Here is an 18,616-nt window from a genome sequence, read left to right on the forward strand (position 1 = left end):
TATTTTTCTCCCTGCTTTGCAGGAAAGAAGAAACCGTCAGATCACTGTTCACAGTGCAGTGTTCTGTTCTGTGTTTTTCTGTTTGGTATCAGCCTCACGTGTTCCCCTGCCTAGTAGCACTCAGTCTGGGAGAGGAAGGGGCAGTACTAGCAGTCAATCATGTGCACTACATGCGCGGACAGGGGGAGAGAGCAGAGCAAGCAAGGACTGATGCTTTGTATTGTGCACTAATTTTTGCATCATCACTCTTTATTTTCATATTCTTCACTAAAAAGTAGTTTTGAAGCTGAATGCCGGGACAAGCAAATATTGTCTAATACAAGAGTCCTGTGTATTTCTTCCAGTTCTGTGCAGTAATCCAGTGTTGAGACTTTCTCTTTGCAGGAGCTTGAAAAACAGCTCTTTGATCTTTGCCATGGTGGAGAGTTTGGAATCTGATTGTTTGATTGCTCCTGTGGACAGGTGTCTTTTATACAGGTAACAAAATGAGATTAGCAGCACTCCCTTTAAGAGACTGCTTCTAATCTCAGCTTGCTACCTGTATGAAAGACACCTCATAGCCAGAAATCCTGCTGAATGATAGGGGATCAAATACTTATTTCCCTCATGAACATGCAAATCAGTGCATCATTTGTTAGGCATGCATTTCTTTTGAATATTTTGTTGCTATTCTGTCTCTCAGTGTTACAATACACCTACCATTCGATTTTTAGACTGATCATTTCTTTGTGAGTGAGCAAACATTCAAAATCAGCAGGGGATCAAATACTTCCTTCACTGTGCAGCACAGTGATGATGTCACTGCTACTTTTACAGAGTAATATCTGCAATTGCTAAGGCATTTGGTGCAAAGAGCAGATTTATGTCTTTTGTGGCTATTGAAGAATATAATTAAATGAAAGTTTCTGTGCCCAGACTTAAGCTTTAGATGAAAGAGCAGTAATCAGAATTGTATCCTGACAGTTCCTTTAGCTCGGCACCCTACAGGGTTTACAGTGGGCGGCACAGTGGCTTAGTGGTTAGCACTTCTGCCTTGCAGTAAATGGGTCATAGGTTCGATTCCCGACCATGGCGCCTCCTGCATGGAGTTTGTATGTTCTCCCTGTGCCTGCGTGGGTTTCCTCCGGGTACTCCGGTTTCCTCCCACGCTCCAAAGACATGCTGGTAGGTTAATTGGATCCTGTCTAAATTGTCCCTAGTATGTGTATGTATGAAGGTGAGTTAGGGACCTTAGATTGTACACCCTTTGAGGGTTAGGGACTGATGTGAATGTTCAATACATATATATGTGAAGTGCTGCGTAAATTGACAGCACTATATAAGTACCTGAAATAAATAAATAAAAAATAAATTATATTATTATTATTATACAGGATTTATATAGCGCCAACAGTTTGCTCAGCGCTTTACAGTATAATGGGAGACAATACAGCAACAATACAGTCCAATACAAGAGGGATAGGAGGGCCCTGCTCCTCAGAGCTTACAATCTAGGAGGGAGGGGCTAGCGGTACAAAAGGTAGTAACTGTGGGGGATGGACTGGTAGGAGGAGTAGAAGATTCCATTATTAGCTGATGGCAGGATAGGCTTCCCTGTAGAGATAGGTGATCTCTGAAAACATAAAAGTGAGCAGAGTAGGTGATAGTGTGATAAATTGGGGTATAGAGTTCCAGAGGATGGGGGAAGCTCTAGAGAAGTCCTGGAGACGAGCATGGGAGGAGGAGACAAGGGAGCTAGAGAGCAGGAGATCGTGCGAGGAGCGGAGAGTACAGTTTGGGTGATATTTGGAGACAAGATTGGTGATGTAATTTGGGGCAGAGTTATAAATGGCTTTATATGTTATTAATGTTTTGAATTTTATCCATTGGGCAATGGGAAGCCAGTGGAGGGATTGGCAGATTGGGATCGCCATACACTGTTTGTGTTTGTATAATGTACAGTCATTGAATAACTGGCGTTTTGTGTCTTGCAGTTACAGCGGATTGCGTGAATTGTGTGTAAACATCACCGAGACGGAGTGCGACTTCACAGAAAAAATCTTTCCCTTCTGGAGGGGAAGACCGATGGTCCGGGCGGAGTTGGGATTGAGAAGATCTGAATGGGTTGTATTGCCAAATTTCCAACCAAGTATAAACAGTACGTCATTTGGGGGTGGGGGGTGGGGTTGTCCTAAAATGACACTGAAGTGAGAAAAGAAATCATTTGCTCCTGTTTTTTCGCGTTTTTTGGCGTGTGCTCGTTTTTCAAATGCGTGGGGGTACCATTAGCAATTAATGGCACCACCCATCGGCTAAAGGTTAGCTGTTTCTGTGCGTGTTGGTAAAGTGCGCTATTTTGTCAGAACCTACCCGAAGAGTTCTGACAACAGGGGATGAGACTAGCTGGCCATACTCTGGCAGAATCTCGAAGGAAACCTTCATTCAGTTTTCTGTTTATTTTTTACTGCAATGATGAGAAAATTCAAAGTATTTTTTTTTGAATGACTAGATTTCTAACAGCAGATGTGGGTTTCGCTTCTTAAAGCCCATTTGCTCCACTCATTGCAATATATATATGTGGAACAGAAGTCTCTGACTTTTTTTTTCCAAAAATGTGCCGCACTGCATGGTGCTTTACTTGTGTATTTGCAGTTGCATAGGGATGCCACTAACAATGGCACCAATGTGTGTCTGCTAAAGGGCAACGCGTTTCTGTTGTCGGGAAAGCACTAAATTTTGTGCGCATTCTCAACATATATAGATGTGAATATAGCCAAAGGCTCCATTCACATATGGGCGGTTTAAAGCACGCCGTAATTCTGCGCATGATTTCAAATCGCAATGTTAAAATGTCAAATCGCACACATCAGTATGTTCAGGTACCATTCATTTCAATGGCACCTAAAATGTGGTGTGATTCTGCTGTGATTGTCACGCTGCAATCACATGACACATGTCGCCCAAAAGAAGTTCCAGAACTTCCTTTGGGCGACATGCAACAATTGTAGCGAGATTTGAAGAAGCACAATCGTGTACCTGTACAACAGCCCATACTTCCAGGTTCAGGGTGTGCATGCCCCCCACCCCGTTTCCCAGGCTACTCCTGCTGTGATTGGACACAGCTGGATTTTGTCAATGGGTGTCAGCGAATGATTCATGTCTGACCTGCTGATCGGCTGTGTCCACTCAAAACCCAGAGCCCTGTGTTGACAAATGCGCAGGGTCTACAGAAGTAACGATCTATTTGTTCTCCTTTCAAAGCAGGGAGAAGGAATAAACCGATATTTAGTAAAACGGAAAACAGCACATATTATACACATTAACACTTGCTAGGCACACAGTTAACCCTTTGATTGCCCCTAAATGTTAACCCCTTCTTAGCCAGTGTCATTAATACAGTGACAGTGTATAGTATTATCACTGATCACTGTATTTGTGTCACTGGTGATGTCAGAGCCCGTTAGTTGGTGTACCTCCCGGCCAGCGTCAGTCAGTGTCAGATTGCCTGCTGCACTAACATAGTCCAACTATAAGTCATTGCCATTACAAGTAAAAAAAAATAAATAAAAATTCAAGTATATATATCCTATTTTGTAGATGCTATAACTTTCACCTAAACCAATTAATATACACTTATTGGGTTTTTATTTACCAAAGACATGTAGCAGAATACATTTTGGCCTAAGTTTTATATAGAAACTAGATTTTTAAAAAAGTTTTTGATATGTTTCATAGCAGAAAGTAAAAAATATAATATAAATTTTTTTTTTAAATGTTTTGTCATTTTTCGTTTTGTATAATAAAAAATCAAAAGCCCAGTGATGAGTTGATACCACCAAAAGTAAGGTGTATTTTTGTGATATAAGTTATATAAATTTAATATGGGTACAAAGTTGCATGACCGCGCAATTGCCAGTTAAACTAGCACAGTGCTAAATAGCAAAAACTGGCCTGGTCATAAACAGGGGTAAATACTTCTGGAGCCAAGAGGATATTCACTATAGATCTACCAATCAACCATAACTTTATGACCTGTGACAGGTTACGTGAATAACACCCCTTCATTGAAATCACATTCCCTGATGACAATGGCCGCTTTCTACAGGATAATGCTCTCTGCCACGCTGCAAAAATGGTTCAAGAATGGCTTGAGGAACACAACGAGTCCAATCCATGGAGGTCCTACCTCACAACTTAAAGGATCTACATCTGATGGTTTGGTGCCAGATACCACAGCATACCTTCAGAGGTCTAGTGGAGTCCATGCTTCAATGCACCATGGCTGTTTTGGCAGCAGAAGAGGGAACCTACTCCATATTAGATGGGTGGTCATAAAGTTATGGCTGGTGTATGTATATTTATAGGGATAGATACACATGCCGGTACAGTTCATAAAGTCATTTACACATGTTTTGTTTCTCTCTGCAGCAACCATAGGACCCGTGAAGTCACTTGTCCTGCTTTCCAATTCAGGAAAGTTGATTGTGGAGTTTTCATACCCCTTTTCACCAATTCCTGATGTATTGAAGCTGAACTATAACCTGTCTTACTGGAAGGAAAATTCAGAGGAGAAGGTAGGTTCCTGGCATGTGCTAGGCCAGGGAGTTGGGTATTACCCAGTCTTTGTTCTATCTGAAATTCAGCATATTGCACTTTAACCGCCTCCCGCCCGCCATGCAAAGTGGTTCTCGAGTTCTGGGAAGACGTCATATGACGTCCTCCCGCTCTAACCATGCGTGCAGCGCGGCGATCGATGGTGCACTGTGTCCCTGGGACACAGCAGATCACCGATCAGCGGAAAGAGCCGATGACTTTGACTCTGTCATGTAATCAGCTGTGTCCAATCACAGCTGATCGCATGTAAATAAGGAAATGTCGGTTATCGGCCTTCCTCCCCTCACGCTGACAGCTTGAGAGGAGACGGTAATTACATTACTCAGAGGGGACATCTACACTGATCATCAGGCCACTAATGATCAGTGCCCTGATGATCAGTGTAGTGTCATCAATGCCACTTGTCAGTGGCCATCAATGCCACATATCCGTGCCTACCAGTGCACATCAATGCCACAGATCCGTGTCCATCTGAGCTGCCTTTCAGTGCCGCCTAACAATGCCAGTCAGTGCTGCCTATCCCTGCCATATATGAGTGCTGACTTTCAGTGATGCCTATCAATACCCATCAGTGCCACTTGCCAGTGCCTCCTCATCACTGCAGCCTCAGTAGCGCACATCAGTGAAGGAGAAATATCACTTATTTACAAAATTTTATAACATAAACTAAAACTTTTTTTTTTTTTTTTTCAAAATTTTCAGTTGTTTTTGGTTTGTTTAGCAAAAAATAAAAAAAAACAGAGGTGATTAAATACCACCAAAAGAAAGCTCTATCTGTCTCAAAACAATTTCATATGGGTACAATGTTGCATGACCGTGCAATTGTCATTCAAAGTGTGAGAGCGCTGAAAGCTGAAAATTGGCCTAAGGGAAGGGACCATTGAAAAGGTGAATATTGATCCCTTTAAATTTGTTTTAGTGTGAACCATGTTATAAGTAGATTTTGGTTTTTATTGCTGTCTGCATTTCAACTATTATTTCAACTATTATTCAACTATTACCAATTATCTTTATTTCCTGTACTGGTGTCACAAAAATAACGAGTCAGATATCCTCCCAATGAAGATGAGGCTGACAAAGAAACCTGACAGAAGGTCTAACACTTCATCTGTCTGAAACTAAAAAAAAAAGGGTTTGGCTGAAGTTGGAGATAACGTTGATAAAAAGCTGTGTTGCTGTTCAGTGCAACCCCTGAAGAGAGTCTCAAGTACTTTTGTCTTTCTTTTTTTTTTTTCCTTTTTGGTTTTACTGCAGAAAAGTTGAACTGTAAAGTCTCTTCTGTAAAGTCAGGAAGGGTTAGACGGTCTGTCAGTTTTTTATTTCTGTCTCCCGAAATGGAGATTAACCCTCCCTTGCTGTCCTGAGGGCCAATGTCACCAGGACACAAAGACGGGAAATTATAACTTTTACATCTGGCACCGGAACAGGAGATTCAGGGGAAATCGCTCAATGCAGATTCTTAATCTGAGAACTGTCTTGGGCCTCATGCACACTGGACATTTATCCCAGGTATGTGACTTTCCAGCATTTAGGTGCAAGGAAGATCCAGAAGTGCCCTGTCCATCCCTGCTGCTTCAGCCTGTAAATCTCTGAGGCCGTATTCACACTTTGTGTTTCCTGAACACTCAAATGCACAGAAAATGCGCTGAAAACACGCAGCATGCTTGCAGTGTCATGAATTGTTAATGGCACCCCAAACATGGTTAGCAGATGTCCAGCAGCAAACATGCTGAAAAAAACGCACGATGCTCCAAGCCTGAAAAAGTTCCAGAGCTTCTTTGGCACGTTTGTTTCATTCATGGGCATTCAGCAACACACAGAAAAGTGCAATAATTCGTCTCTTGACACCGTGTGGCCTCACTTCCTTCTAGAGGCCCAAAATGTTTTTATATTTTAGTACAGGCATGGCCTCCGTGGTTTAGTGCAGGCCTGGCCTCCGTGGTTTAGTGCAGGCCTGGCCTCCGTGGTTTAGTGCAGGCCTGGCCTCCGTGGTTTAGTGCAGGCCTGGCCTCCGTGGTTTAGTGCAGGCCTGGCCTCCGTGGTTTAGTGCAGGCAAGGCCTCCGTGGTTTAGTGCAGGCCTGGCCTCCGTGGTTTAGTGCAGGCATGGCCTCCGTGGTTTAGTGCAGGCATGGCCTCCGTGGTTTAGTGCAGGCATGGCCTCCGTGGTTTAGTGCAGGCATGGCCTCCGTGGTTTAGTGCAGGCATGGCCTCCGTGGTTTAGTGCAGGCATGGCCTCCGTGGTTTAGTGCAGGCATGGCCTCCGTGGTTTAGTGCAGGCATGGCCTCCGTGGTTTAGTGCAGGCATGGCCTCCGTGGTTTAGTGCAGGCATGGCCTCCGTGGTTTAGTGCAGGCATGGCCTCCGTGGTTTAGTGCAGGCATGGCCTCCGTGGTTTAGTGCAGGCATGGCCTCCGTGGTTTAGTGCAGGCATGGCCTCCGTGGTTTAGTGCAGGCATGGCCTCCGTGGTTTAGTGCAGGCATGGCCTCCGTGGTTTAGTGCAGGCATGGCCTCCGTGGTTTAGTGCAGGCATGGCCTCCGTGGTTTAGTGCAGGCATGGCCTCCGTGGTTTAGTGCAGGCATGGCCTCCGTGGTTTAGTGCAGGCATGGCCTCCGTGGTTTAGTGCAGGCATGGCCTCCGTGGTTTAGTGCAGGCATGGCCTCCGTGGTTTAGTGCAGGCATGGCCTCCGTGGTTTAGTGCAGGCATGGCCTCCGTGGTTTAGTGCAGGCATGGCCTCCGTGGTTTAGTGCAGGCATGGCCTCCGTGGTTTAGTGCAGGCATGGCCTCCGTGGTTTAGTGCAGGCATGGCCTCCGTGGTTTTAGAATGGATACGGCCTCCGTGGTTTTAAAATCGATACGGCCTCCGTGGTTTTAAAATCGATACGGCCTCCGTGGTTTTAAAATGGATACGGCCTCCGTGGTTTTAAAATGGATACGGCCTCCGTGGTTTTAAAATGGATACGGCCTCCGTGGTTTTAAAATGGATACGGCCTCCGTGGTTTTAAAATCGATACGGCCTCCGTGGTTTTAAAATCGATACGGCCTCCGTGGTTTTAAAATCGATACGGCCTCCGTGGTTTTAAAATCGATACGGCCTCCGTGGTTTTAAAATCGATACGGCCTCTATGGTATTTTACAGACATGGTCTCCAAAGATCTAGAAGCCTTCTCTTTATCAAGGAGTTTAGTTCTCTGATGACGTCTATATATATTTTGTTCATCTTCTGACCGGGATTTATCTTTTCACTTTAGAAGACGGATAACCTTCATTCTTCCATGACCCACGTATTGGACCATCTGGAGAGCAATGCAAATTACTGTGTTCAGGTGTATGCTTTTACACATTTTATAAAAGGCCTGCTGAGTGACCCCGTGTGTGAAACTACAGCTACAGGTAATTAATTTGTTTTATTTATATAGACAGGTTTGACATTGGGCCTCATTCACTTGTGTGTACTTGTGAATGAAGCCTGTATGAGGGTCATGTTTACCCGCATGGGATGCATGGGTATCCCACGGATCTCTGGGCAGACAGTCCTGTTCATGTCTGTTTGGACTCAGCAGCTGCACAGACACAATCGCTGCTCCCAATGTGACATCCATGTTGGTGAAGGTGCGCATGTCCTTGAACACAGAATGAGTTTGGAGAGATGAAATTGGGACCAGCAGCTGTGACTGCACAGACACGGTGTCCAAATTGACATGAATAGGACTGCCTGAACGGAACACACCTGTCTGTCCCATACAGGCACACATGGGGCCTTTGCACAGGTGTATGCATGAAAGATAAGTTCATCCTTCTTTTTTTTTTTTTTTTACAAAAATTTATTGAACTGTACTGTCTCCTGTTATATTGTAAAGCGCTGAGCCAACTGTTGGCGTTCTATAAATCTTGTATTAGACTTAAAGCATTTCACCCACAATCAGCAGGTCACAGGTGCAACTTAAGGCTCCTGCAGGCTGTCTGTGTAGCATACCTCATACAGGCAGGCAATTACTGAATGACGGGAAGAATCGGTGAACTACCTAGAGAGCTCAAAAGCACCCTTGTAGTTCATTGAGAACTTCAAGTCATCAGCCGCAAAGGCTGTTGGTAGTTGTAGTTTACCATTCACAGAACTCTGTGAATGAATAACATGGCTAAGTGGGCGGAGCCTCGCTGCGGTTTTTTTTTTGTTTGTTTTTTACTTGCAACAGTGGGAAGATCCCCAGCCCGCTGTCACATCGGCCAGTCAGGAGATGGGGGCTGCCTATTTAGTAACATGTGGCACCCTTAATAGGAGTGTAACATGTTACTAAAGGTGCACCCTGAAAACCCATCTCTTCAGGGAAGCCTACCCCACTCTCACCTAACAACCGATCTCCTCCACTCCTCCTACCACTCCATCCCCCACAGCCATCTCCTCCTGTACCACTATCCCCTCCCTCCTAGATTGTAAGCTCGAAAGAGCAGGACCCTCGAACCCCTCGTGTATTGTATTGTTACTGTCTTGTCTCATGTTCTGTCCCCCTTGTTACTGTACAGCGCTGAGCATACCCTTTGGCGCTATATAAATACTGTATAATAAGAATAACTTATCCTTTTAAAGCCGTATTAAACCCATTTTTTTTTTTTTCTTACACTGTCAGTTTCTAATTTTTTTTTTTTTTTTTTTTTAATCACTTTTATTCCTATTCCAAGGGATGCAAACTTCCCTTGTGATAGAAATAAGCAGTGACAAGTCCTCTTTATGGGGAGATCTGGGGTCAATAAGACCCCATATCTCTCATCTACAATATAAAGCATTAGATTAAAAAAACAAACATTAATCTAGTGCTTTAAAAGGCTTTGTTTACATGGCGCCTGAACCGTAAGTGACGTAATGACATCGCTCTGGTCCTCCAAGGGCATAGAGATGGGTGGAGGCCATCTTTCCTTTACTGGTCTCTATGCCCAGCCACCAAGATCAGTGGGGTGGACAGGGACAGGGGATGTGGCTATTTTCCACACCTGTATCGGTGCCTATTTCTATATCGGCCAATCTGGGTATGTTCGGCCAAAATGTTTTGGCCACCGAAATTTTGGTGCATCCCTAGTTCTTATCCTTCCCCACTCCATCCAAAACTAGAAAAGAAGGTTTTGACTTGATATAAATTTTAATTATATAATAAAGTGACTCTAAAGTCAAGACATGTTTATCTTCTTGCATTCCCTGCATTAAGGTAAAACATGTCCCAGTAGTTATATGCCCCCCCTTTCCCCTACAGCACCCAACTCCCTATCTGGTTCCTGCGCTGTGCCTGTCTGCAGTGCCACTCTCCCCTCTCCTTGTTCTCACCAGACACAGAGACATTGGCTCCTGCTGCTGTCAATCAGATCCTGTGAGAACGGAGTGGAGCTGTGTGTGTCTACAGCTGCACACCTGCACAAGTGCCCCCATAGCTGCCAGCTTGCTATGGGGGCACTTGCAGAAGAGGAAGAGTGGAGAGAACCTGCAGCAAATGCTAGTAGAGGAGGATCAATTGGGGCCACCAGTACTATTGCACAGCACAGGTAAGTAAACCATCTTTTTATTTTGTGGGGAAAAAAATTGTCTTTATAACCACTTTAATGATTACAGAGCTGGATTCATGTTTATCTTTAATATCTGACTAGTGTTTAGCTTTAAGTCATTTTTTTTTATTAAAAATGGTTATTGCACGTAACAATGTTATGTTTTTATTTCAGATATCACATATAAGATCGTGCTGGGCTGTATATTTGTATTCGTATTCATTATTGGTTTAATCAGCTTGTTCATCATCCCTGATAAACCTCTTCACCTGGTTCTGTCTAGAATCAAGAATTGGCTGGATGGCCCTTATAGGATCCCCTCCCATGTACTGGATGTGAGTACACCAGATTCTATTATACAGATCCTCTCCATACAGTCCACATTGCTTTACCTCTCTGGTGATCTCTCCTGGGTCAGACAATGATCTTTGGTGACAATAAAATGCCAACTGAAGTGTTTAGTAGTATGTCCCACTTCTACCGCCACATATATTATACATCACGGCGATAAAAAGTTTATTCCCCGATTGGACTTATTCGTATGCGCATGCATTCGCATATCATGTTTTGTGAACATGCGCAAAACAGTGTTGCACATGTATACGGTTTTTTCACCGTGCATGCGGGGCATCTCATTCATTTTAATGGACTGCCCTGTGCTCATCAGAACACGGCAAAGTAACTCATGCATCTTTTTTAAGAATCAATTTTTACACAATCATTTTAATTGTGCATTTTCTCGTATTTGGTTTTCACATAAAAGACGCTTTTTTTTGGCCATGTTTGAAATGAATGGCTATGCAAGTGCAACATGCGGGGATTTTTTTTCGGGGGGGATTTTGCTAATGCTGAATTCATGCTGTGTGTGGTGACATGCACTTTACCGCATTGTAAAACGCCTTTCACTGTGGGGAAACACTTGATTCCTGTGTGTCCCATTCACACTGCAAAGCAGACTTGCTGCATTTTATCACAGCCCAGTGTGCTGAATCCCATGGCAATGTAAAGCACCGCAGTGCATCATGCTGCTGTGCATTACCATGAATGGAGTGTAGGTTTTGTATACTTTACATAAAGTTTGTACAAAAAAAAGGGGGGGAGCTGTGTGGTGCGCTGAATTGCACACCACACTGTCCCCTGCCGCATCCTCTAGTTCCTGTGTGAATTTACCCTAAATGTAGGCTAAATAAATTCCAGGTGCATCAAAACAGATGTTGTGCCAAGTCTGACTCTTGGGGGTTTATTTACTAAAGCTGGAGAGTCCAAAATCAGACTCCCTTCTGCATAGAAACCAATCAGCTTCCAGGTTTCATTGCCAAAGTTTCATTGAACAAGCTGAGGTTAGAAGCTGATTGGTTTCTATGCAGAAGGGAGTCTGATTTTGGACTCTACAGCTTTAGTAAATAAACCCCTTGGTGTCGGTGTGAAAGCAGTGGTCTCTCTGCAGGGGTCCCTGCTGAGTCTGAGCTAAAACTCTCTAATCTGCAGGGGGCATACGTTTTGATGACTGCAGCAATATAGGTCCAAAATAGCAGGTGGTGTTACCTCTGTAGAGAGACCACTGCTTCCACACAGAGAGCATGGGTCCTGCTGTGAACATGATAGTAGGGAACAGTGAGGACTAGTTCACATGTGCGGCAGCCGTTGCTTCCCCTCTGAAAAGCGAAGGCAGTAGAGCAGTGACAGCCAGGCATGTACTTTTATTTTTAAAACATTTTTTTGATAGCCAAATGGGGATTTTGTTTGTGAATACAGCGCCACAACTGAAAGCCAAGCGTTTGCAGCACAAACCCATTCACGTGAAAAGGCTGCGTTTGGCAGTACTACCTGCTGATTTTTACAGGGATATAATTTGGGTTGGGGCATTTGAACAACCCTGTGCCTCTATTTTAGATGAAACATAACGTTTTTGCCGCTTCCCCTCCGGCCGCCTATGTGGACAACACCTAAGGCTTTGCACGCATTTTGTTTTTTTCTTTTTTGCACCTAGAAGGTATGTAGCCGATTTATACTGAAAGTTCAGTTGGATGTTACATCTGTGATTGTCATGCTGTATAATGTACATCCTTAAATCTGTATGAACCATAAGAATTCGCACACCTTTTTTGTTTGTGTTTAGCTGATAGAAACTGCAGTTTGTTTTAGTAGCCAGCCATTGTGCAGAATGTCTCCTACACAGATCAGTTATCCATCTGTCAGTATGGGAGTTTATTGTAGGTGGAAGGGAAAATTATTATTATTATTATTATTATAATACAGGATTTAGGTTGTAAAGCGCAATTACAAATCATTTAACCAATTCCCGTCCGGCTGTTGTATATAAACGGCCGGACGGTGGCAGTGCAGGGTCAGGTGGCTGTTTATAAACAGCCTCCCCGCCCCCTGCTTGTGCGCGCTTCCTGGGAGCGCGCCACACCATGATCCAGTGCCCGCTGTGTCTTCCGGACGCAGTGGCACACCAATCGTCATACGGGACCTCTGTGCGAGGTCCAGATCATGTGATCACTGATTGGCCAATCAGTGATCACATGCAGAGTAGTAAGCAAGATGTCACTTCCTGACATTATTGCTTACTACGTGTGAAATCTGTGAATGATCACAGAGGTCACATGGTAAAAGGCTATTCACAACAGCCTTGTACCATGTGACAAGCTGTGACCAATCATAGCTCACACAGTAGTTCTCAATGGCTGCAAGAATACAGCCAGAGAGAATGAGAAATTATTGCTTTTACAGCCTTTATGGGTGTAAAAGCAATCGGTGTTAAAAAAAAAAAATAAAAAAAAAATCTTCATCACCCCCCACAAGTAGTACAGTGTCACCATGGTGACACTGTACTGCTAGGGTGACAGTATGTAAAAAAAATATAAGTAATATAAAAAAATAAAGTAAATGTTTAAAAGTTATAATTTTTGGTTATAAACTAATTTTGGATTTTTTTTTTGTCACTAAAAAGATATCAATAAATTTTGGCCAAGATTTATGATGAAATATTATTTACAAAATTTTATACAAAAAACTTTTTTTTTCACAATTTGTGGACTTTTTCATTTACATAGCAAAAAAAAAATAAAAATCCCAGTGGTGAATAAATACCACCAAAATAAAGCTTTATCGGTCTAAAAAAAAAAGCTAAATTCATATGGGTACAGACCGCGCAATTGTCATTCAAAGTGTCATAGCACTGAAAGCTGAAAAATGGCCTGGACAGGAAGAAGGTAAAATTGTCCGGACTTGAAGTGGTTAAAGGAGAAGTACCCCATATGGAAGAAAAATATATTTCAAATATATGTCAAAATATTTGGGAAAATATATTTCAAATACTACAATTTTTATTTATTTTTTTCAATAAATATATGAAATGCGTTTTTTTTATTACAAAATATATGAAATATTTTTACAAATACATTTCAAATATACTGTATGTCTTTAAAAATACAAATCTACATTTTTGGGATGCATTTGCAAATCTATGTAAAAATATGTTAAATTACTATTTTATATGTTAAAAACAAAATCTGAAAAATATTTAAAAAATATATTTTTCAGATTTGTTTTAACATCTAAAAAAGTCATTTTAACATTTTACATATATTTGTAAATGCATTCCAAAAAAGTAGATTTGTATTTTTAAAGACACAGTATATTTGAAAAATGTATTTTAAAAAATATTTTTCATATATTTTGTAATAACTCATTTCAACATACAGTATATATAGCAAGCATGCTGTACTGCATATACAGACTGATTTTACTGTTGTGGGTTTAGCAACACTTTAATCATGGAGTCTCCATTTCTCTTTGACAAATGGTTGCTTAGCGGGGACACACTCTTGGGTGGGCACCCAACAAATGCTGGAGGAATACCAAATAGCATTGAATGTTTTGGAGCGACATGTTTTTGCTGCTGGTTCTACTGTATGTTCAGTCTTGTGATTCAAACGCCTCTGCCTCACCATGGCCAAGAAGACATGGGAGCGCTGGATCGTTTAGACTTCTTCAAGCTTGAGACTAGTATAGGGGATTGCTTTTTCAGCAGCTCTTCAGGAAGGTCAGCGGGTATGTTGGATAGAAACCAGTATGTTTTTGTTGAAAGCCGTGTATAGTTAAGTTTTCAGGGGTTCGTAGGGTCCCCCTTCATCAGGATTTAGCAGACATTATAAAAAAAAGACTCCCCAAAGCTTTAGGAGAAGATTTTTTTATTTCTTCAGCTCGCTGTCCAGAACTCTTCTTATACATCCAACAAATGGTAATAAAAGTGAGCGCTGTTAAAAAAGCAGCTGAACACGCAAGGACACAAAATAAAACCTCGTCAAATATACACAAATAGTGCAGCGCTAAACTTAATACGAAATAAATAAAATTAAAATATATGTCCTAAATGTAGGATAAACCGTACAAGCGTGACAGTCTATGTAGTGTAAATATCACAGAATCTTCAATCCAGTGGTGGTGCTCCTAGTGGTAAAGTAAGAACTGCGCACTCACCAGAGGCGTAATAAAATTACGCGGTGTATAGGTCAACAAAGATCCCCTTCACAGGTCTGGGTCCAGGCTGGAACATGAGATGATTCCCCCTCCAGGAATATGGATATGAGCCCTCATGGGATGTAAATGGATCCAGCGAGCCAGAGGTCCCTTTAAGGGATAGGTGGGTATGGATGCCTGTATACAGGTGATTCCCTCTCTGGATGGATGGACAGGAGACTGGATTGTGGCAAGGCTCTATAAATGATAAAGCTTGACGATGTTGACTTTGTGTTTTTCTAAAACCTGAAGAATCTGTGCAGTGCTGGGGTCTACAACAAGGATCAGCGAGTGACAGCCATAAGCAATTAAACCTTGACAGCCCCAGTCCAGAGCCCCCTTGTTATGCTGGGTCAGAGCCCCTGTCAGGGTCCAGGTGGACAGCTTGATATTCACCATGAACGGGATCATTATGTCAAGGTTTAATTGCTTGTTCCAGCCTGGACCCAGACCTGTGAAGGGGATCTTTGTTGACCTATACATCATGTAATTTTCTTACGCGCTGGTGAGTGTGCAATTCTTACTTTACCACTAGGAGCACCACCACTGGATTGAAGATTCTGTGATATTTACACTACATAGACTGTCACGCTTGTACGGTTTATCTTACATTTAGGACATATATTTTAATTATATTTATTTCTTATTAAGTTTAGCACTGCACTATTTTGTGTATCTTCCTATACATCAGTCCAGCCTAAAGGTGTGTTTTTTTTTTTTTGTTTGTTTTTTTGTTAAATACCTGCAAAACCCTGCTGAAGGGTGAACCGAACCCTGAAATGTGTTTCTGTAACTGAATATGCCTTTCAGTAAAAACAGCCTCTGCGCCTTGGCACTTTCCAGGTTCACTCCATAGCCAGGATGGTGACACTCTCTCATTTCCTGGTCTTGCTATGTTACTTCATATAGCAACTCTTCACTTTCAACATGCTTGATGGACAATGAGTTGGCATCATTCCTTCTGTCCGGTGAGCAGGAAAGTGACCCAGGAAACTATTATTCTGACCCAGGAAATAGCGGAATCCTCTACATCAGTGGGCTCCAAGCTGTGGCCCGTCGGCCAGATGCGGCCTTTTGCTTGCCTTTGAGGCATTATTCCAGCCACTGAAACCAACAATGGGGCATTGATCTTCCCACCGACAGCAACGATGGGGCACTATTCCTTCTGATACCAATGATGGGACACTCTTCCTCCCACTGATACCAATGATGGGACACTCTTCCTCCCACTGATACCAATGATGGGACACTCTTCCTCCCACTGATACCAATGATGGGACACTCTTCCTCCCACTGATACCAATGATGGGACACTCTTCCTCCCACTGATACCAATGATGGGACACTCTTCCTCCCACTGATACCAATGATGGGACACTCTTCCTCCCACTGATACCAATGATGGGACACTCTTCCTCCCACTGATACCAATGATGGGACACTCTTCCTCCCACTGATACCAATGATGGGACACTCTTCCTCCCACTGATACCAATGATGGGACGCTCTTCCTCCCACTGATACCAATGATGGGACACTCTTCCTCCCACTGATACCAATGATGGGACGCTCTTCCTCCCACTGATACCAATGATGGGACGCTCTTCCTCCCACTGATACCAATGATGGGACGCTCTTCCTCCCACTGATACCAATGATGGGACGCTCTTCCTCCCACTGATACCAATGATGGGACGCTCTTCCTCCCACTGATACCAATGATGGGACGCTCTTCCTCCCACTGATGCCAATGATGGGACACTCTTCCTCCCACTGATGCCAATGATGGGACACTCTTCCTCCCACTGATACCAATGATGGGACACTATTCCTTCCATTGACACCAATGATGGGGCACACCTCCTCCCATTGACACCAATGATGGGGCACACCTCCCATTGACACCAATGATGGGGCACACTTCCTCCCACTGACACCAATAATGGGGCACTCTTCCACTGACACCAATGATGGTCCACTCTTCCTCCCACTGATACCAACTATTTCTACTCCAAATACAAAAGACATACCATTGTTTACTCCCACTGGGCACAGTCTGGCCCCCCCCGAAGTCTTTAGGACAGTAAACTGGCCCTTTTTGTTTAAAAAGTTTGGATACCCCTGCTCTACATGGTTGTGCAATCTGAAAAGGGTGTTTGAATCACATAACTGGCTGACCAAAATTTCAAATCCCTCGGCAGGTATAATACTTACAAGTACATGTTACAACCGCATGTTTAGCAGTTAAGATTGAGCTGCACTTTAAGTAGCATTTCATGTTAGACTTCAGTTTTTATTAGGAAGTCCTGTGTAGTCCCTCAATGGGTCACCTACGCTGTACCACCCACTGCTCATCTGTAACTTCATTGTAGGTTTGTAATAACTCCATTATGTGATTATCTGTCTCTTGCAGTATTTGGAAGATCCTCCTCCCTTGGTCCAGACAGAATGTACTCAGAGCACATTTGAAGAAGATCAATATGATCACATTTCTATTGTACAATTGGACCCTTTCCTGGATGTTAGTAAGGAAACCCGTCCCGATCACAACCAGTTGGGTTCAGAGAAGACCTGAGCGCTTGGTAGAGGGATAACCGTAATTGGAACAATGTACGAACCTGGAGCCTCATGCTGTATGTACAGAGTATGGACCACGGGCTGCACAGAGGATGCACTCGCCCAGCACTGCTACAAATCTGTACCTTGTACATCATGCAGGCCGGATGTATAAAGGATTCATAGGCTCCATCCTGGGAATCTAATGTATACATTAGGGGCAGCGGGCTGCTTCCAGTTTTATTGTCTTGCTATCTGTCCTGCAAGGAAAGATGTAAAGCTAATCAGCGATATGCACTATGCTCCTTAATATTTCATGTCAGTTTGTATGAACTTCACAGGTCCTTTTTTAGTCCTGGACGTTTCATAGGGGGTATGTGTGACATGCAACATGCAGACATAAATAAAGTGTTGAACAAAGCTTCAATAAAAAACTCTAGCCAAACATAAAAACATAGGTGAGATATATAGATCTATATGATTCTCTAATTCTCATTCTGTCCAGCCAGTCTTGTGATGCACACAGCCAAGCCACACTGCAGAGCCAAGCTGGTGACAGCAAATGAGCAATGTGACTTTGTGCAAGGAACAGAATTATGAATTTGGCAGGAAAAACGGTTCCCATATACTGTATGTATTTCAACGTTTGACTTACGTTCTGTTGTATGATCATTTTGTATGCTAGAGTGTAGCTACGCGTTTCAGTGCCTTTTCATTGTGGAACAGCATCTCATGGCACTCCTTCCAACAAGGCTTCACCTCTGAGTCAGAAGCAGAAATGCACTTAGGTGCCTACAGAGCTGCAAGTTACGTAATCAGCCAAGGATTCCTTTTGGGTGATTATATATGTATTTATTACTGTAGTGCACCTTAAAGCATACAGACCAGCAAGTGTGAAGAACAATGAGAGTTTTTATACCAAAGTCGTTAGTGCCAACAACATGAAGACTTCTATTTACTGGGAACTCTTTTATATGGTACATTGGGAAGGTGCATACACACTTTCTAGGGAATACAAACATTGTGAGAAATTACATTTTCTAATGTTTATGCTGTCTATTGTAATTGCTTCCTGTGTTCACCTACAGACTGCGAGTTCTAATCGTTATTTTATTTCATATTGATTTTCTCACTGTGAAATTGTTATTTGGTGGAAATAAAGAAATCATGGTATTCTTAGTAATCGCTACCTCATGAGTCATTTTATCATCTTGAAAGGCTCTTTTTTCCTGATTTCCTCAATAGACACCTCATTGAAATTCGGTTATGGACCGCTTGGAGCCAGCAGTATTGTAAGGAGAGATCACCAGCGTGTTTGGTGTGAAATTACGATTTCTTTTTTTTTTTTTTTTTCAAACTTTTACTGAAAAATGAAGGGAAATACAGGAGCAAAGAGCAGGGCAGTAGA

General features: G+C 42.8%; 1 protein-coding gene across 2 annotated transcripts in view; it reads left to right on the forward strand.

Annotated features, from left to right (window-relative positions):
* Window positions 1-18,391, forward strand: part of IFNGR2 (interferon gamma receptor 2) — a 39,696-nt gene extending 21,305 nt beyond the window's left edge. For both annotated transcript variants that reach the window (XM_089677969.1, XM_089677970.1), the window contains 5 exons: window positions 1,974-2,137; window positions 4,408-4,553; window positions 7,845-7,986; window positions 10,300-10,460; window positions 17,066-18,391. In XM_089677969.1, coding sequence (XP_089534095.1) covers window positions 1,974-2,137; window positions 4,408-4,553; window positions 7,845-7,986; window positions 10,300-10,460; window positions 17,066-17,227 — 775 coding nt within the window. In that variant the 3' untranslated portion in view covers window positions 17,228-18,391. The remainder of the gene's footprint in view (window positions 1-1,973; window positions 2,138-4,407; window positions 4,554-7,844; window positions 7,987-10,299; window positions 10,461-17,065) is intronic.
* Window positions 18,392-18,616: the final 225 nt, after the last annotated feature.

This window comes from Staurois parvus, unplaced genomic scaffold, assembly GCF_062004578.1.
Source record: "Staurois parvus isolate SC_StPar_1 unplaced genomic scaffold, SC_StPar_1.0 ptg000195l, whole genome shotgun sequence".
Lineage (NCBI taxonomy): Eukaryota > Metazoa > Chordata > Amphibia > Anura > Ranidae > Staurois > Staurois parvus.